This window comes from Xenopus tropicalis, chromosome 1 (genome assembly GCF_000004195.4).
Source record: "Xenopus tropicalis strain Nigerian chromosome 1, UCB_Xtro_10.0, whole genome shotgun sequence".
NCBI classification, from domain to species: domain Eukaryota; kingdom Metazoa; phylum Chordata; class Amphibia; order Anura; family Pipidae; genus Xenopus; species Xenopus tropicalis.
In genome coordinates, this window is record NC_030677.2 from 68,321,242 (window position 1) to 68,342,753 (window position 21,512).

Below are 21,512 nucleotides of genomic sequence, written 5' to 3' on the forward strand. Positions count from 1 at the left end.
CAATCAGCTACTAATCCTGCGATTTTACTGCAGAATCACTCGGATCTGGGGCAGCCAAACGCCTGCTCTCTGGCACAGATCTGGGCAAAGGAAACAGCACCAACACACAGGCAAATGGGAGAAAAGAGTAAACAGAGCAGGAGGTGGGAGTGAGCTGGGATGCAACTGTCCCTGTGCCATAGAATACTTTCCACTTGCTTCAATCACTTGCTCCTGTCACACTCCATTTAGGCAGCACCTCAATTATTGGCCTAATCACAATGAAGACAGAACTATCAAGCCAGCACTGAAAGAAAAAGCAGCCATGTTAATATAATTATTTGGCTCGACTGATCTTGGTTTGTGCATCACATAAATGCTCCTCTGACTGGGGGCTCTCAATAAGCGCTAATAAGCGCAACAAATTCCCATTATTCTGTTGCAAACAACAGAATCTACAGCAAATACTTGAAAATGATCATTTTGGAATGGGTCGAATTACAGTGGATGCGAATTCTCCTTAATTAAAATCTAATTTCGCAGTTATCCACTGGGTTGTAGTTGTGACACGGCTTTCTATAATTAGCTAACGTCTTACTTGAAGGTAATTATATTAATTAATAATGAGGAAAGGAGCAAGGATACACAACATACTATGGTTCATAGTACATTATTTGTGTTCTTATATTGTTGCTACCACACCAGCTTTCAGAAATAAATGTGTGATATCACAATGTATTTACAGGTGACTCCCTTCTGCGCCCCACAGGAACTTAGCGCACCCCTCTAGTCCCTTTGTTCCGCCATTCCAATCTTTTCTTTATAGTTGCAAATCGCACTATTTAGGTAAACAAAATTGATTTATATCTGGCGATTAAGCGGAGATATAATCTGAACCTGCATTACATTATCCAATTTTTGTCTGCTGGAAAAGGTAAATAGCACAAATATAAACAATGGGCCTAATTCACTAAAAAGTACTATTTCCTTGTAATTTATTATGGTTCTTTTTTAAAAAAAATAATAGTAAAGGTGCATAGATTTCTTCCACAACCATCTTACATAAAATTAACTTTAACGGAAAGGAAGAGAAAACAAGGAGTGACACTGATCTGTTAAACTTATTCACATGTTTCACTGGAGAAAGAAGCGAGGAAACCGTTATAATAAGACGGATTCAATCTGTCATCCAGAACTAGCAATTTAGATTATTAGTATTGTTGCCTCTGGAGTCGTGTTCCCTACAACGCACTGGGCTCAAACAAAGCATTATATTACCCACCCATGAAATGTAAAACATGTATATAACTGTATTAAAAAGAAGGGTTAACATTGTTTTTGTTTTGTACACTACAGATCTAGAGTATATGCACTGATGGCTTAATCTAAGGTTAAAACAATTTATTTTTAGTTTATAAATAAACGTCACGTTATTAATTTTAATTTTTCTCGTTATTTGATTAGATTTTGTCAACATCATTTGAATGGCAGGCTTGCTGAGTAAAATGATAATATGATGTTGATAATAATTTTAAATTGTGGCACTTCGGGTGAATTTTAGGAACAACATTATGTTGTCCACTCACTGATAATAATAAATCTGTACATTTATGCTGATATTTTTCACCAATTGCCTGTTAGTGTGTATGTCTTGGTGCCAGGTTCCGCAAAAACTGTTTATAAAACAATTAATGAATTACATAATTAAAATGACATGTTATCGGTGTCTGTAGGACTGTGGTTGAATACAACGGAATTCTAAATTTGTACCTCTTTTCTCTCGCAGGTAACAGGCAGTAACAGGATGGACAGCAACTGCCGCAAGCTGGTGACAGCCTGTGTCCAACTAGGTGAGCTTCTGCCCATTCCTTTGTGTAGGGATTAGGGAAACTCCAGAGGGTTAGCGATTAAGTAGCAGAGATGCACATTTGTATCACATTCTCTAAGTCCACCACAATAAAAAAATAGAAACGGAGAAAAACGTCTGTTTGTTTTCTTTTAATAACAGTAAATATAATGATGATATAACATTTTTAATAATGAGCATAGTTAGGATCTCACAGTCATTCTTACATGGAGAAAGAAAGCTGGTGGAGATCAGCACTTGCTAATGAGAGCTGTGGCCGTAACGTTGTGCCTGTGTGTGATTGCAGGAGTGCAGCCCTCGGCAGTAGAGTGTCTCTTCTCTAAGGAGTCCGATATGAAGAAAGGGGATTTTCCTGCTACAGATGCCACAGAAGGCAGCCGCAAGGAGACAGGCAAACTGTTTGGCAGGAATCATCAAAGCGCCGGTGGTAAGGACTCCGTTTGTCTTGAATTGTTGGGTGTAGGATTAGGGTGTAACAAAGTATTTACAGGGCTAATTAAGAGAGTTAAAATGCTATTAATTGATGTAAACTAAATGCAGAGTGAATTTATAGAGACTCGTGTAGTCGCTCTCATTTAGCTTTTGCGTCACTTTAAACCTTGCAGCTAAAAAGTTGGTCACGCTGAAGGGACTGCTTTCAGTAGCACTGACCCTCATGCGACTACTAATCCACAGCTGTGAGCTCGCTTTGTGCGGGGACCCGACCAGCACTACATTTTGTGATAAACTGATAAGTGGAAGGGCCTGGTGTGGAGCCTTTAGCCATGATCTTTAAGCGCCCTCTAGTGGCAGGCAAATGAAGGGCAAGAATGAATACAATCGTTTGGTGATGTCCAACCTGTGATAGCATTTTGGGGGGGTTTCTTGCTGAGATATGGAAGTTATTACGTTTTCATAAAATTTGTTGATGCATAAAGGCAGTGGAAAATGAAAGCAAGACAACCGATTGGAACAAATCAATCTAGCACCTTCTTAGTTTTTGTTATGGGGCCAGTTTGATTGTCTCTGGTTATCTGCTGTTGAACTACGGCTACCAGCATTTCCACAATTGCAATGTGGGCAGTTTACCCTGTTACCAAAGATACTGCATGTTTACAATTAGGAAAGCTGGGTCCTGACAGTTGTAGTTCAACCCTAGTGGAAAACTAACGGCATATGGGCATATGGTAAAACTATTTGGCACCATCCTTACTTGTGGAGGGAATCAAGAGAAATATACAGTAAGAGAGGTACAGGAGACTACCCAATAAGATCATTATTAAATGTAAATTCGGGTACAATGTCTGTGGCGACGAATGAGTTAATGGCTTATTACAAGGGGGTCCCTGTAGGGGCCGGTGGCAACATGTGGAGCAGAGGGATATCTGAGCATTCTATCCTGAATCACATAAAGTGCCAAGAGACATGGACTGGCAGTTAATGAAAATTAACTCATACATTTGTAATATTAATTATACATACTAGATTATCTAATGTAAATTAAAGGTACATCATTGACTTAATGTTCTGCTATACTGACACAAGGTTTGCTCACCAAAAATATCATAGTAACGCGATAAAAACACCCCCATAGAAGATCCGATTTTACCATAAAGCAGCCCTGGAAAGTATGACGTGCCAGCTGTACCTGCTTTTAGGAAGCAGTTAGTGAGCCCTTATAGTAGTTATCTTGGCTATGTGAGATTATGTTAATGGTCTTCTGACTTTGCTTCATAATCCTTTAATAATCCCTGTTATGTAATTCCTGCCAACAAAGAAGGGCCATTTCATTTAATCCCATTTTTAAATATAATTATTCGCTGCCGTATACGTGGTGGTATCATCTATATTGCTGCACATTTATTTCACTTCTGCTTACAATATCCACCCATTCTCCTTGACACTGTGAACCACAGTTTAAAATCTTAATTCGAAATATACAAAGAATTGAGATTATACCTCCATGCATTAATAAATGATTTTAGAATAAAGTATTTCCACTGAGGGAAATTGGTTTGTTTAAAATAAAAACTTCTCATTTTTAAGTGGAAATAAATTATTCATAGTCATATGTTCACATATAATTCCATATATGTGTGTGTCAATACTATGTGACTTCTGTCTCATCTATCTGTTCCTATGTCTGTATGGCTATGGCTTTCTGTTTATGCGTTATGGTGCCAGTGTATATAAGGGATGGTGTTAGTAGATGTCCTATTTCTGGCTAAGGGCTCACCCTTATTTGTTTTGAAAAAAATGTGTGGATAAAAACTTGCATTTTGGTTTCTTTTTTCCCTTGTGCAATAATATATGCAAGAATTGCTTGATGACTCCAGGGAACAGGAGATGTGCAAGGAGAGCCTCTCCGTGAGCAGGAATATACTAATGGAACAATCTCATGTCTGCTTAATCCCGTGTAAAAAGAATTGTCTTTTGCTTAATATTGACTGAATGGGTAATTAATGGCTCTCCATAAGGCACTGGGCAGTAATGTGAATAGCAGAATCGGGAAACATAGAGAATTGCAGGAAGGCTGCTATTTATCCCTTAGGGGCATCTAACTGCAATAACTGGCAAATAGTAGAGTGCAGTGGCTTTGGGCAAATATACATAGGGCAAGGAAATACTAATAAGTCCCTGTTCATCTGTGTGTAGCCCAGCACTGGGCGATTCCTCTAGCAAATAACTGCTATGGTGGTTTAGTAAATGTGCCCAGATCTCTAACTAAATATTCTATTAATGGGAGAAATCAGTGAGATGGCAGAATGCCCAGGGTTTGCACTTAGATTTAAATGCTGGCAATCCAGCCGCTGGTCAGTGAATAGCAAGGTTTTTTGGTATACTGTCAATGGGTAAGGTTGTAAGGCTTTGGGAATTAGATGATTTTATAAATCAGGGATATATATACATTGTGCATTCAATTATTTTGCATGATAAAAGTGAGAGTAATTTAAAAAAAAAAGTTCCAATGTGCATTGAATCAAAATACACTTATATGTTCATGTACTTACAATTAAAAGAAGTATTTGTTGTTTCATTAGTGTAACATCAGTGTAATACTCACGTTGGCGTTTGAAACAATAGATCAGAATTTGTCCTTCTCATCTCACTTCTGCTGCATTGGTTCAGGAGTCAGAACCAGCAGAACAAATCAACTAGACTGACTCTACTTTCGATAGCAATTACAAATAACTTTAAAGCCAAAGTCCCTTATAATTACTTTTTATTTTATTATGATAAAAAAAAACATTTTTGGGCGGAGATATCGTTTAAATAAAGGCAATTGCAGTTTTTCGCTTTTAACCGTGTAGAGAGAGGGGCATGATCTCCGAATATTATTACAAATGATAAACTGGTTGATAACCTTACAGGCCCTTGGAATAGTGAGTCTAGTTTTTTAGGCCAGCCCAGTGCATTTAATATCTATCATAAGTCACTTCCAAATATTTTACCTTTGCCTTTAAAAACCTTACAATACAATATATTTGCTTAACATCAACCATACTGATTATTAGTATGCAGTATTTCATCTTAGCCTGGGCCCTAATGTTTATAAGTAAGATCCAAGTGGATTTATTGATGATTTCCTTTGTGCATATGCCAGGGAAGGTGATGGGGAAGTTTATAACAGAAACAGCGAGGGTTCTTACTCATATATTCTCCTATTTGCAGCGATTATCAATCATCGGTTTATTTAACTAACTTAACTTCCTCAGTATACATTTTTGGTTCGCCCTAAACTGGTCGGTTTAGTTCATATAAATATGATATTATAAAGATCACTTATATGCATTTGAGCATAAGTTCTGAGCCTTAAGCCTACACAACAATAATTAAGTCACCAAAACATTTTTCTGTATCACCATTTGTCTCTGATATAGTTAAATATTTCTTGCGATTCATTTTATTTTACAAATCTAAACTTGCACATGAAAAACATACTGAATCGAATAATTTATCCAAATTATTAATTTGAAATATTTACCTATTTATGAATCAGTTTGGGTTGTTATATGCCATGTAACTAAAGGGCTATCAGTCGATACAACGTTTACACCCATCATACTGACAGTCATTAATCTGTATTGGGAAACTCAGTATTGCTGAAATGTACAAGCAAATTTAAAAACACATTTTTAGTAGTTTATTAATGTAAATATTCTTATTAATCACTCATGTTCTGTTTAGGATTCATAATAAATACACTGCGTCAGTAGATTTTTTTTTAATATCTGGACTATAATGATGGCTTCATAATGCAATTGTTGTAGCTGCTCAGTTATTAAATAAAAAACTGTATATACATCGGGTTGCGCTGTTAATTAGAAGCTTGGAAATATATTTGTAAAATGGTGCTATTTTTTATTACATGAGCCTGGGTGCTCGGTGATTATATATAGCTTTTAGCTTCAGCTAGAGGCCCTTAATTGTCCTTCAACTTTGTGCAGACTTTTGTTATATATTATGGAGAGATGGTTGCTAAAACGGATGTGTTGCTACCTTTCTTTATCTATTTGTTTTAAAGAAAATGTAATATATGTGTCCAGGCATAAAATTATTTGCAAATAATTGGCAAAGGAACTAAAATGGTATTAAATGTGTGGGTTTGTTTCACTTGTATTTTTCCCATTCCCCTTTACTGGCTACCGTTTGTGTCTGTGTGTGTTTGTGTGTTAGTGTGCTTGTGTGGTACATATATAGGTAGAGAGGAAAAGAAAAGACATACGCACCCACAGCTCTGGTCTGTAGAGTCCTAATAAGATTGGGGATTGGGCTGATGCCCCCTGTCACACACACACCTACAATAATCTATGATAAAAGAGGCACCAGTTAGTGATGTAAATGGTTAAGATTAGCCATTACTGCACATTTTCCCACCCATTTCCAGACCTCCCTCTCCTGATCCCCCACTCACCTAAGATATATAGTTAATAAACAAATAGTTTAAGATTGATCCAGAACCACGTTGACTTGGTTATAGGTCATCAACAGCAGAGTGAAAAAAATGGAAATATTTACTTTCCGTGTATACTTTATGATCTGGTGGGAATTAGAGGAAATTCAATAAGAGAAATGGCTAGGACCAGCCTAAACCCCTATTTAAAAGACTTAGGCAAATGAGAGTCTTATCAGATTAAAAAGCACTAGAAATGGAAGAGCATTGTCTCTGCTGAAACGCTGTGGGGTCTGAGAGAGATTGGGGGCCAAATCTCAGGGATAAAAAGCGCAATTTAGGCGTCAGATAATAAAAGTAATCTAAATTAATTGAACCTAATTGTATTTCTTAGTGTTTGAAAGCCAATGGGCAGATGAGAAGAAAAGAACGGGTACTTGATATGAGAAAGATAATAGACAGATTAGATAGATGATAGATAGATAGATGATAGATAGATGATAGATAGATAGATGATAGATAAAATCGGATGTATAGAATCAAATTTACAGACCGATAATAATAAAGACCGTAATTTAATGTTTTTCTTTCTGCATTTAAATCGGTACAGTTTATTCCTTTACTTCATTATTCTGAGTGTAACTCTAAAGCGTTATATACTTGACTGCAAATGGAAAATACATTTATATCTATTTCAAGTTTGGGGTAATGAAATGGGAATTTGCAGCAGTATTCAGATTCCGTTCCCTACCTAAATGTGCGCAAAGCTGTACATCTGGGCAAATCGTATCTAATGAATTCTTCTGGATACGATCGGCTGCCCAAGTCTTTTAACCGAATTGAATGTGAAACCGACTTTTTTCATTTTAAAAATCTGGACCCTTTATAGAGAATTTAGCAACATATTAGTGATACTAAATAGTAACTATTTTCTCATTAACAGTATAGCTTCCCACCTTCCTCATGTAGCTCCTCTCTAGCAATACAATTCTGATAAGTCCCTATATTGCTATTGCAGAACATGAATCCCCTTGTCATTCCTTATCCCCCCCCCCACTCAATCTCCCATAGCCCCAGTGTGAGGCTGCAGCGATCTCCCCGCTCACTTGTGCCCAGTGTGCCTGTACTGCACCAACTGCCTGGGGATGTCAAGCTAAGAGCCCGCCCTTACCTACTGCTGATTGGCCACTATTCTTACAATCGCCACGCCTCGCTGAGTGCACGTTGCCGGTCGATATCCTGTGATTGGCCAATGCGCGGCCTGCGGGACAGACGGGCCTGTTAGGGAGGGGGCGTGATAGCGGCCGGTGACGTCACACAGCCGGGGTAGGACAAATGTCTGATGTGACGGTGTTAGTCAAACGGGGAAGCGGCTGAGCCTTCGCTGGGTCTCCATTGCCTGTTGGCAGAGCTCTGCTATAAGTGAATGAGAGCAACATCCCTTGTGCAAGTCCTGAGCCTGGATACAGGGGCATCTATTCGCCCAGTGGCCCTTGCTTAGCCTAATGCCCCTGCTCCACCGTGCAATGCCTGCAAGCTCTTTAGGAGGATTTCTTTCCATCATCTTGTAGGCAGGAGAGGGGAGGGCGAGCCCAGCAGCCTTCATTATTACTCTAGTGGACCCAAAAGGACTTACATGTAAGGCACCTTAAGCCTGCACTTAGCAAGGGACTTAGCCAGACCGCTGCTCCTGTCCTGCTCTCCTACATACCCTGGTGCCATCACTCGGACACATAGTGGCATTGAATTTCATTGCGAGTTGTGGGCGTTTTGATCCAGTTATCTGTTCACTGGGCTTGGATATTTTGGGAGCCTACTGTATTATACCCCCACCATCCTCCATGAACTCTATGAAAGAGCCTTTACATTTGGATCACTTGGTTGGGAGTAAATTGGCTACAGCTTCCTCCCATCACCAGCAGCACCATCACCAGCACCACCAACAGCACCAGCAGCCCCAGGCAGTGACTCTTGTATCCATGGCTTCCTCTCTGGGCCAGCGCTCTGGGGAGTGTAAGGCAAGGCTAGAGGTGCACACCATCTCAGACACCTCCAGCCCAGAAGCAGCAGGTAAGAACTTGGGCCAGACACAGGGGGCACATTTATTGCCCATTGTCACTTGCTTTCTCATCATTAGTACATAGATATATATTAGTTAAATATAATCTATATACTGTACAGTGTAAATTTGTTTTGGTGGAAAGCTTCTGATTTCTCAAGTGTCTCTCAGGTCACAGACTGTTATTGTTTTTTTTGGCCCCTTGTAACTGCAAGTACCGTATTTCTCCTAATTTTCCGTGCACGTTTTCTTTTAATGTATTCTTTAGTACAATAACTTTAGTTATACACCACCGCCTTGTACAGTAGCTCTCATGTCACTATTAAATTAGAATTAGTGATAAACAGCATGATTACTTTAATCTAGCGAGGTAGCATTTTATTTTGTAATTCTGCATACACAGTTTGTGAATGCAGAACTCAATTGCGATTCAAAGCTAGTTAGAAATGGCAGGCTGATCAGCTTTGTTTCTTCTCTCTCTCCCTTGGTTTATATATTTTAAAGCATTGGGGATTCACACGGGGAGGAATACTGTACGAGTTCTGCAGGTAATTAGGTGAAACAAATGACTATGGGTCGCATAATAAAGTTCTCAGAATGACTGCAGAGAAATGAAAAGGACAGGAGGGGCTTGGGAATTGCTTTATTATCCCCGGGGGAAGTACCTCATGGTCGTTTGTAAAGTCAAGCGCAGAATTAGTTCAAATAATGTATATTAGAAAAGGGCAACGGGGCTGCGTTAGTTCAATTATGTTGTTTTGTTGGCCTCTTAATTCGTTCTCAAAATTTATAATAAAAATTAAACAACTGTCAAATATTGACAGGGACCTTGGTGTGATACGGTAAAAGAAAGAGAGATTTGTATTCATTTTGTCTCCAGTTGCATATGAAAATGTTCGGCTATTTCTGACATATTTTTATAGAAGCATACAGTTTTTAAAGTGAAATCGTTTTCTTTGTATTTGTTTAAACTTAAAATGCTCGCTTTACACTTAAGAGACCCAGAAAAATTACTATTTACCAGTTAGGCTACTTGCTACATAAGACAATGTTGCACTGTTATTCTTTATGTCCCGATTCTTAATAAAACAAAGAACCAGCTTGTAATGTCAGTGATAAATGCTGCTTACTGTGCAAGTACATAAGTTGGGTAAAGTCAGGCCCTGAGTGTTGGTTTCTCCTCCTGGGGTTAATATAGCAAGTCACACAGGAGGAAGGGGGATTCAAACTGAGTCCAGACATAGGAAGTGTGTGAAATCGATTTGCCACTGTAGGAAAGTGAAATCCGAGTTTAGACATCTGTTTACTTTTGTTTTGTAAATCTGCGAATTTGCGCAATAAATAATAACTATAATAATAATAGTCACGGTTTGTTTCCGCCTGACAGATAAAGACAAAAGCCACCAGAGCAAAAACGAGGACAGCAGTACTGACGATCCCTCCAAGAAGAAGAGGCAGAGGCGACAAAGGACTCACTTCACTAGCCAGCAACTGCAGGAGCTGGAAGCCACTTTCCAGAGGAATCGCTACCCTGATATGTCCACCAGGGAGGAGATCGCAGTCTGGACCAATCTGACAGAGGCCAGAGTCAGGGTGAGTACACTTCATTTCTAGTTTTCCTACTTGTATTCAATTTTTTGTAAAAATTGTTTTCAAGACTCCAGAACTGGGGATACTTGGTCAGTGCAGCTGCGCTTTTATCGCCTTTTGTAGAAATCTTGATATAACACTGGATATATGATTTCTTTCCTTTGTAATGATCTAATTCTGTGCCAAGGCTGCCACTTCAGCACATGGATTTGGTGGGCCTTGGAAATACCTCTTATTGAAAATGTAACATTCAAACTATAACACATTAAACGTCTTGTTAATATTTTCCAAAACGCATTTAACATAACTGATTCAATACTGTCAAAAACGTAAGCGATTAAAAAATAACACTATTTCGCCATAAAACAAGCCTATTTATTTACAAATTTAAAACAAGTAATTTTTATTTTTAAAGGGAGCCTCTCTTTTTCATTGGCCTGTACAGCGGCAAGATTACATTTATTGCCTTGTATTTATCACTTGTTGTCTGAAATGTGTTATACAAAGGGCATAAACCAGGATTGAATTCTAGTGTTACATCCTGATTTATTATATTTAATCCTGATATTGTCGTTATCTTTGTAGTTTACATTGGCGGAAATGTGGCACAAGAGTAATTTGTGTGGTGCTTGGGTATGTCGGCCTAGTCTGGGTACCCACACTGAATTCTCAAGGATTCGTTTCACAAACCGTGATACCGGTTTGCCCCTTTGCTTTAAACTGATATTTGCAATAGGACACGCGTTCAAAGGCCTCGGTAAATGATATATACTCAGTCTACACAACGCACAGCCAAATTTACTTGCACATAATCTCTGCCTTGGGAAAGATAAGATTTTTATTGTGTCCAAACATGGACTCTGTATAAAAACAACCTTGAACACAAATTGTGCTATTCTTTAGTTTTGCAAATATTAACACAATAAGAATAGGTTGTAAAATGGAATAGACGGACAAATCCCAGAGTAAGGCAGTGGGTCATATAAAAGGACAATTAGTAACAGCACAAGTTGGTAATATTCTCTAAATTAGATAAACAGTACTGTAGTTATTATCCAGGATTTTTCCATAGTATTTCGTTTATCTAATTATTTTACATCTACAGCTACATAAATGTGCGTGTATTAAGCATATAAATACTGGAACATGCTGTAAAAGCACAAATTGTATTTGCATAGGTGTTTTAGAGGTCTAAGCCGCCTAAACGTTGACATAGAAAATAATTCAATAACATATATGTATATATAGGTATATATTGTATGTTTTATAAACATTGCGCATATATTTTTTTTGTAAATTCGTGTGCAATGCACATGTATTTCATGCAATTCGTGTGCAATGCACATGTATCTGTATTACAGAACTAACGTTAAACAGATTTTAGTTGACTTCAGTTGAAAGCAGGCATTTTATCAGGGCAGAGCCTGTCAGATTAGTGCCATTTTGGGAATGTAAGAGGTGCCTTAAAATGGGTAATGGCCTTCTCCTCCTCTGAGTGTGAGGGATTAATGATACAGTTGACAACGATCTGCAATGTCCAACATGATTTGTACAAACAGGGCTCATTGAGGAGCTGCTCAATACACAAAGTCGCACTGCAGGAGGGTGACTGGCCACTGAGACGCACAGATGTGGATTGGAGAGATGGGAGCAGATTGATAACTGAATTCTCAATTGTCTGGAGGGAGGATCTAGGGATCTCATTTAGCACATAGTTAAAAGACAAGTCTTGCCAACAAGCCGGAGAGGACAAGTTGGGTCAGAAGTTTCTTTCAGTCACAGCAGATTAGCACAGGGGAGGATCTCTGGAGGGTTCATACCAGACAAACATTTGTTCTAATATTCTGCCTGAAAAACGACATGTTGCTCCCTTGTCTCTGCTACAAATCCAGCCAAACGCCTTGCTGACAGCAGCAGACAATTCTAAGATGATGGCGGCAAAACTTGTATAAAACCTGAAACACACTTTCTTTTTAATGCCCAGTAGTCGTGGCAGTACTGTTACAGCTACAAATATCATGCTGCTGCTTCTAATAACAATAATAATAGTAATTACTCTGGAGACACTTGTGTTGGTATTATTATACTATAAGGTGCACGGTTTACGAGCAGAACATATATGAACAGAAAGTTAATGTCTGCATATTTTTTATTTATACTATAGCTAATGAATGTATAAATGTAAGATACTTTAGGAGCTTAGGAATTTAACTAAATCATAACGTGTGAGTCGAGCAAATATGAACTTTGTTGCAGCTACTTTGTACGAGTTGCACAACTAACCCAGACGCTCTCTATTCTGCCTCCTACAGGTCTGGTTTAAGAACCGCAGGGCCAAGTGGAGAAAGAGGGAGAGGAACCAACAGGCAGAGCTCTGCAAAAACGGCTTTGGCCCCCAGTTTAATGGACTGATGCAGCCATACGATGACATGTACCCCAGTTACTCGTACAACAACTGGGCAGCCAAGGGCCTGACTTCAGCATCTCTTTCTACTAAGAGCTTCCCCTTCTTCAACTCTATGAATGTCAACCCACTGTCCTCCCAGAGTATGTTCTCCTCGCCCAATTCCATTTCTTCAATGAGCATGTCCTCTGGCATGGTACCCTCTGCTGTTACTGGGGTGCCAGGCTCTGGTCTAAATAGTTTGAATAATCTGAACAATCTGAGCAACCCTTCTCTCAATACTGCAGTGCCAACGTCGGCCTGCCCCTATGCCCCCCCAACACCTCCCTATGTCTACAGAGACACATGTAACTCCAGCCTGGCAAGCCTGAGACTCAAAGCCAAACAACACTCTAGTTTTGGCTATGCCAGCGTTCAGAACCCAGGATCCAACCTCAGCGCCTGCCAATATGCAGTGGACAGACCCGTGTGATACTTGTATATAAGTGTGAGCCTGTATATACGTGTCCTGTACGGGAGTACTCTGAAACCTCTCCTTTACAAATCTGGGTCACTACCAAAAGAGAATCGACATGGAGAAACATGCAGAAACGCCAAATGTATTTTTATTCCAGCGGAATGTCCTGCAGTGAAACTACCACAGACAGTGTAATACTCAGATATAAAGATTTGGGCACCAAAGACTGGACGTGGCATTTTAATATTATTTCTGGCTTGAATTTTTTTTTTTTTCTAATTTTAATTCAGCATCAATCGTCAAAAAGGACTGAAAGGCTGTATATATATATATGGAAATGTCAAATTAATTTTATAAAAACAGTTGTCAGTTAATATCTTTACAGTGTTAATACCACACCTTAGGCTTGAGAGTAAAGCATGCAAACGAAAGCCCAGCAAGAAGAATGTATATAATAAATTAGAACATTGTATTTTAAAGATATCCTTGTCCTGGGGTGCCTCACTACATCTATAGAGTGCGCTCTCAAAAATAATAACGGACAAATACATCTACAATTGGAAGCCATGTTCCCCCCCATCCTAAAGGGAGTAGTGAAATGCTCAGCAAAATAATTGGACGAAATCACCCACAAATATCCACAGGACACGAAATCCATCCAAGATTTCTCTTTTTTCCCCAATGTTTCCCAACAAGGTCAACTCGCTGGACTTTTTAAATTCAGAAGTGTCATTATTTATTTGTTGAATTCCATTCTGGTTCATATATAACCTAACTATCTGGTTGTAAAATAAAACTAATGTATTGTTTAAGGTTATTTGGCAAAAAAAATAAGGGAAAAAAATAAATGTATTTCTTTGGGAAAAAATCAGCAGCCTCATGATTATGGGAATGCACATAAATACTGTCATCACACCATATGTTCATATTTGATTGTGTATCGGGTTTAATATACGGTTATTTTAACTCTTGGGCCGGGAGCCAAGGCAATTTTATTATACAAAAATCAAAAGTATTTCAAGAAGGTATTGAATACCTCCGCTGAATTGCAGACAGGCTGGATCACCGTACAGACACTTGGGGGGCAGAAACATGAGGAATGCTAGTGTACATTTTCAAACAAAATTATTTTAATTTTTATGAAGAGATATATATACGGAGAGAAAGATATATGCAGACAATACTTGGCTTTTTCTAGTAAATCCGACTACACACGTTATAGTCTAAAGTTTTTAGGACTAAATGGACGAAATTAAAAATGAATATTTACCTACCAAATTTCAGTTTGCAAACACATACAAAAGATTATACTTTAAACAAATAGTTTCCATCCGATTAATGGTGTTGTACCGGTGAGAAAGTAGATGTGGTCAGATCTCGGTGTCTGGGTTGCTGGTCGCCCTGAGAGTTCTGTGGGGAGACTGCCGACGCCCTAATCCAGCAAGGGAGCCATTGTTCGTGAGTCAGAACTATGCCACGGTTGTTCCACAGCACTAAAACTGATCCCAGATAGCTGCTGCTATTTTATGATGAACGTTTGTACATTAACTAGAAGAGACTTTGCTATGGAGCAGTTGGGCATGTGCTCAAACGAGCCAAAAGCTTCCCAGCTCCTGTGTTTCTCCTGCCTCTTTGTGTTTGGGGGGTAAGGGAGAGGTGGCTGGGCTGGGCAGACGGATTTGTGTATTGCAGGCAATCGAGTATGGTGGCAGTCAGTTCCACCCAGGACATTAAAAGGGGGGAAAATGTTGGTAGAATAAAAAAAAGGTGCTCAAATGTCAAAGCAGGGAAAGAAGTAGATAGAGATCTGCTCAAAGTCCTTATTTACAGTCAGAACGTACACAAGCACACACATATATTCTCGGCTGTACACTTACATGTGCATATAAATAATATATATATATAATATGTACACACACATATACATATCTAGCCTCACACACACACACACACACACACACATATATATATTATATATATATATATATATACACACACACTAGGAAATCAAGGCACGCAAAGAAGTAGTATAGATGGGAGATCTTTTTGCCGAAGTTGGTCTTTTCTGAACACTCCTAATCGATTATTTCCAGCATGTCAGCAGGTCTTACGGGTAAGTGCTGTGAGTTTTTTTTATTCCTTACAAATCAGCCTACGGTTCTCTCTACTGTATGTAACTACCTGGTGCAGAATCGCCCGAGGCCAAACATTTTGAAAATGTTGATACGAAGCGCTAAATGCTTGTATTTCGCACCCACAGTTAGGGTTCTATGCGGAATATGCGTTTTTGTTACGAAGTATAGCTTTAAGTTATAAACTAATACAACCAGGAACTATAAAATCTACTTTTTAATATTATTATTTAAATTTATATATATATATATTCATTGTATTTTTCTAAGATGGATAAAGGGCATCCTGAACGAAATATTTTTTTTATAGGTAATTGTATTTTTAATAAAAAGAAACGTTTCGGTTTCATTCTGGAGCCTTTCTCAATAAGCCATGATCCCAGGTACTTATCCAGTGTGTAATAAATTTTTGCAAGATCTCTATTTGTCCCCATTTTAAACAACCGATTGAGCTAATTTATACATCTTCCTTTAACCTGTACATTCCTTCGGGGAATATAAATATACATTTAGACCTCACCAATCGTATTATTTTTGCTACGTGTTAAGACAAATATTCTTTGTTTAGTGCTCTATCCTGTGGGTTTGAAAGGACAAGTTTGGCAGAAAAAAAGTTCCAAAACAAACATGGATTTTTTTTCTGGTTAACAAACCCTTAAGTTATTATCTATAGACGCTTGTTCTTTTGTGGCGAGTCTATTAAGAAGCAAGATAATAAAATGGTAGGACCAATGCGCTCCGCCCAACCCAGTGTGAATACACAAACCTGTCTGTAGCCCAATACACATCCTTTGGAGAGGGACATCATTAGTTGTACTTTGTTTCCATATATTGCTAAACTAAAGTTGTCCCAACAGAGGGGATCCATCTAGTGATATAATACACAGATGTTCAGGGAATGTCATCTATAATCCAATATTTATACACACAAAAGTATAAGCAATCACACATCCAGTTGATTCTACTTTACGCCAAAACCCACCTAGCTGTCTACTAAAGCAATCCTATTTTATATTTTTATATTGAATTTGATTTTTTTTTTTTTGGAATTTTTAAATGCCTTTTAAAAAAATATTGAATTGAAGTGCTATATTTAGTTACCTGACACAAATCCATTTGAAAGACTTGTTCGGATATAGGGAGCCAAAAATGAGCTCAAACTACAAAAGGTCAGAGATGTAGTTGTAGGTAGTGGATGGGAGAGAAGGCAGCAATGGTTTTTGGGCAGTATAATACCCTCACCCCTCAGCAGTAGGTCCCTGGAGTTTACACCTCGTTAGCTAATGTACACCTAAATGCATAGGGCTTCTATTTGTGTCTCTGGTACATACCCCTTAATTTCCTAGATCTAAACAAACAAGTATCTATTAAGAGGTAAGTGAGTGTGTGATTACTGAGGGGGTGGGTGTTGAGGAGCTGGGGGTGTAGGATCAGTAACAAAAAAAATTCCTTTGTGTTACAAGTGTGCCACAGCCATCGTGCTATCACCGAGGGAACGGCGGGATACCTTTGTATCTCATTCCTAAAATGTACGTATATTTCTTCATTATACACCCCTTGTTATGATCAAGTATAGTAAATTTGTGTGTATATATGTATATATTAACAGTTTTATAAGAAAAACACTTTGCATATAAAGATATTTAGAAACCTTTCTGTATTTTCTTTATTTTACTAACGGTGTTAATATGCTTTTGACAACATTTTGAATGGATTAGTATATATAGTAATTAAAAAAAACACATAAAACATATACAAGAATACAAATATTTGAACACGTATAAGATGTAATTATTTTAGCACCTTATCTAGCTTACGCCTATGTTACATTGTGCAGCACAAGAACTTACAGCGTCTTAAATGTCATTATGTTCCCATTTTATCTAACCTATGACTATGTTGTCTTGTGGAGCACAATGAGAAACAATGTTTCATACTCAAATGCATTTTTATTTCCATGTTACAATACATTTTTTAATATGTATTCCATGTCGCAGGTTTAAACAGAAGGGATTGTATATTTTAACATGCCCTTTATTATAAATTCTAAAGAGGACTGTGGGTAAATAAAGGTTTTATTAAATATACATGGAGCGACGGTGCAAAGTGAATTATGAGTACACATGTCCAGCCCTTTATAACATGCTTGGGCTCGGCAGGCTGGGAATTCCCTCCTGTGGGGCCCTTTGACTGGTAAGCACTGCCTCTGTGCGCCCCATGGTGACTCTTGTACATTTATTGGAGCCTTGAGTATTGACTTATTAACACTTCTGACCCAGCCAGAAACAAGACACTGAGAGTAAAAATCCCCAATAGATCAGACAAATTGCCTGACATCGGCGCATCGTGTGGAATAAGCTGAGATCACCTAAACGAATGTTGACAAAAGTTGTCTCTATTTGGCAAAAAAAACGCATTTATTAAAGGGCGCATGGGGTTTCTGGAGAATCAACGGTTACATAGCGCTACGGAGAAAGCAGCATGGTTACACGGCACAGAAGGAAGATTATTCCCTGTATAATAGCAGAGCTGTTAATGATATTCCGGAATCCTCCCTGTTCCTTACATATCGCTATTTATATGGGGATTTGACCCTGGTTTTCACAGATTTGTAGTATCAGAACGAACGCAAAGGCACGGTGATTATGCCTACATAATAAAAGCGCTTATTGTGGAATATAAAGATTGGAAATTGAATTTGTGTACCAGATTTTAATATTTGTGTGTAATAAATTAATTGCACAGTATCCGGATTGTATTATCATTAATACTGATTTCTATCTAAACCATCATGCTCATTCATTACTACTGTGCATTGAATGGGAATTCCCTTCTCACCCCCCCCCCCCCCCCAGTAGCAGTTGCAGGGGGCACCCATGTGGTAGGGTTCCTTCCTTCCCAAAAAACACATGGCATGTCCTTATTCTCACTGTCTGCATCCCATTAACTACACGCAGCGTTAATTGCTAATTAGTTTTGATGTTTACAGATGCAAATAGGTTATTGTATATCCGAAAACGGGCACCCTACCGATTATTGGCTCATTCTGTATTCAGGTTGGGCAGAATGCAAGAAGTCTCTAATTTTGTGCAAATAATGTACTTAGACATAAAGAGGAAAGACTCCCAAAAAGTTTTCTTTTATTCTGTTACCATTTTGTTGCTTTGATGTATTCAGGGTTACTGTATATTCTTAATAAAGGTATTGACCGGCTGTCCTATTGAATCTGTTTTATGATACTAAGCAAAAGACAACAGACACCAATATATAGACCCAGGCTGTTACTGTATGGGTACTGCATAAGGCTACACAATTGCAATTGGTCAGAATCTTCTAGGATCTTGTACAGGGCCAATATGAGAGAACAGATTGGACTATTGCACAGGACCAATGCACCCAGACTACCCCATAACACAAACAATCATCAACAACAAACCACCCAACCCTACTAGGCTACCAAAAATAGTAAGAGCAACTCAGGCTTTTATACAGGCCAGCACCCAAAATAGCCTGGGCTTTTGTAAAGAGGCAGCAAACAGTAATAACTGTGGATGCATTTAAACAGGGCCATAAGTACACACTGGGTTTATTTTATTGGCAGAACAACCATGCAGTACAGTGGCCCTGGTACTGGGATTTTGTGTACTGCACTGAGGCATCAGCAGTAACAGCAGCTCTGGTTATTATACAGATTCTCAAAATAAACGACGACCTGGCTAGTCTATTATACAGCATCAAAACGCTTTTGCAGAGACCCAGTCAGAGAAATGGTTAAAGCATACAACTAAGAGGCATGTGGGTTCACCCCTTGCCAACCCCTTCATACATGAAACTATCACTAGTGACAGCGCTATTATTTTATAGATGGCTTGGCGGAATTCAATGTAATTACCAAATTTACAGAAAATGGCAGCTTCTGCCAACTGACAGTTGGAACGGTACATCTCTGGTTTTTAGGGTAAAAAGGAAACTTTCCCAGGGCCAAGACAAGCCTAGAGGTTTGCAGCTGGAGAATGTATGGGGCCCCATAGCAGATGGAAGTGGCGTACTACTGTATGGGGCCCCATAGCAAATGGAGGTGGTGAACATCATCCTCCTCACTGGATGCATATGGCATATAGTTAAATACAAGATTTGCAGACACTTGTAATAATACAGGTGTGGATTCCATTATCCAGAAACCCATTATCCAGACAGGTCCGAATTAAAGGGAGGCCATCTCCCATAGACTACAATTTAATCAAATAATTCAATTTTTTTTAAATGATTTTGTTTTCCCTGTAATAATAAAACAGTACCTTGTACTTTGATCCCAACTAAGATGTAATTAATCTCCATTGGTGGCAAAACCTCATCTTGGGTTTATTTCATGTTTAAATGACTTTTTAGTACACTTAGGTTACGGAGATCCAAATTATGGAAAGACCCCTTATCCGGAAAAACCCCAGGTCCCAAGCATTCTGCATAATAGATCCAATACCTGTACTTGTTATATAGTTCAAGATGCTTTTATTTTAGTGAGTGAGGCCAGGGTGTTCGGTATGATATACAGTGCATGTGAGGCCTTGGGGGAAAAGGTTGAGAACCTTTAGTTTTGAGAAATGTGGTGTGTGGGTGGGAGTGTGTATGGGTGGGAGTGTATGTGTCATTGTTTGTGTTTCCAGATCCCAAAGCTTAGCTGAATCCTCCTCCCTATAAAGTCCCTTAATATCTTGTGAGCCTGAATGAGATGAGAATTAAAGAGATGGGGGAGGGCTGGTGATTAGTGCATATCTGCATATCTAAACATAGCAAGCATTTAAAACCCCTGTGTTTTTACATCGCACAGTAAATGCAGCCAAATGAATGGTTTTGGTACATAGTGACGTGCCTTATTTACTTCCATTCCAAGGATTTGCAGCCTGTCCCCCACCCCAAGTAATCCCTGCATGTTTGCCTCTTCACCCTGGCTGAGAAAGCTGGGAAGTGTAGTCCCATTCAGGTATAAATGGAGGCAGGGCAAACTTACCCAATCCACCTATTACAGAAGTATTCATTTCAAATGAAACTTTCTTGCAATTTTTTTTACGGTACTAGACATCTGTGTAACCTTCTCCTATGGTTTCACACAAATTCATTATTGCACACATAGAGGTGGCAATACACTGTGAGATCTTTCCTCTGATATGCCCACCTTGGGGGAGCAAAAAAAAAAAGTCAGATCGAGGACCGCATCAGTGAGCCTGTGCAGCCCCTGATCTAACCTGCTCGATCAACACCCGGATGATTTTTGACCAGGTATCAATCAGGTAAGGCCTTTGGGGGTCCCAATACACAGGCAGATAAGCTGCTGAATCAGTCTAAAGGATTCAAATCGGCAGTTGAAATCTGCCCCTGAATGGCCACCTTTACTGCAAGAACAATATTGGCTTGCACACTATAATAAATACACCCCTTAGTGCCACACATGGATGATAACTGGCATTTTCCTGCTCCTGTGTCTGCACTCACAGGCACTGCATTAGCCTGGGTGCATGAGAATGCATTTTTGCACCAAACTCTGCATATATATTCATATAAACATAGCCTGAGACTCAGTCCAGTGCAGCACTAGCCTTATTTTCTTTTCCTTATCTTTTTTTTTTTGGTCCTTTACTAAGAGGTAACATCTCTTATGTTATGAATATGGTTCTCCCCTGAGAACTGACACACACAGTTAATCAACCACTATTGTAGCTTGATTAAAGAACAACCTTTTTTAAGCAAATGTTATTTCAGGCAAAAGCCAGATGTGGCTAATTCTTGGCCTGCTGATAAACGCAATGCGAGAATCAGTCCATACGTTGGCATTAGCCTTTGCCTGTACCTGCACCCGAGCCATTGTGTTGCCCTGGCACATGGAGCGGATTTTGGCACCAGAACGCACATATGCATTTTGGATTCTGTGCACAGGCTGAGAATTAGCTCTGTCTGGCATAAGTAATAATGGCTCCAGTCCAAGAAACTAACTTTATGTGCCTGTTTTAGTCTTTGTCATGAAAATCACAACTCACTTCTAGATGTAGAGATTTTTTGGCAAGTTCATAGAACTTTGTAGCTAAATTGAAATTGGCATAGGTTGGAGAATGGGGCCGTGTAACCCCCAACACCATCTATTTAGCATAGATGCATC

The 21,512-nt window shown here is 38.9% G+C and overlaps 1 protein-coding gene and 1 long non-coding RNA gene across 2 annotated transcripts; both read left to right on the forward strand.

Annotated features, from left to right (window-relative positions):
- Window positions 1-8,089: 8,089 nt before the first annotated feature.
- pitx2 (paired like homeodomain 2) lies at window positions 8,090-14,097 on the forward strand. The gene is given in 3 exon segments (NM_001017227.2): window positions 8,090-8,789; window positions 10,166-10,371; window positions 12,681-14,097. Coding segments are annotated over 3 exon segments (999 nt in total). The 5' UTR covers window positions 8,090-8,560; the 3' UTR covers window positions 13,245-14,097.
- A 1,077-nt stretch (window positions 14,098-15,174) lies between these two features.
- LOC116410985 lies at window positions 15,175-18,108 on the forward strand. The gene is made up of 2 exons (XR_004222792.1): window positions 15,175-16,890; window positions 17,641-18,108. It is a non-coding gene; the product is annotated as an uncharacterized LOC116410985 (long non-coding RNA).
- Window positions 18,109-21,512: the final 3,404 nt, after the last annotated feature.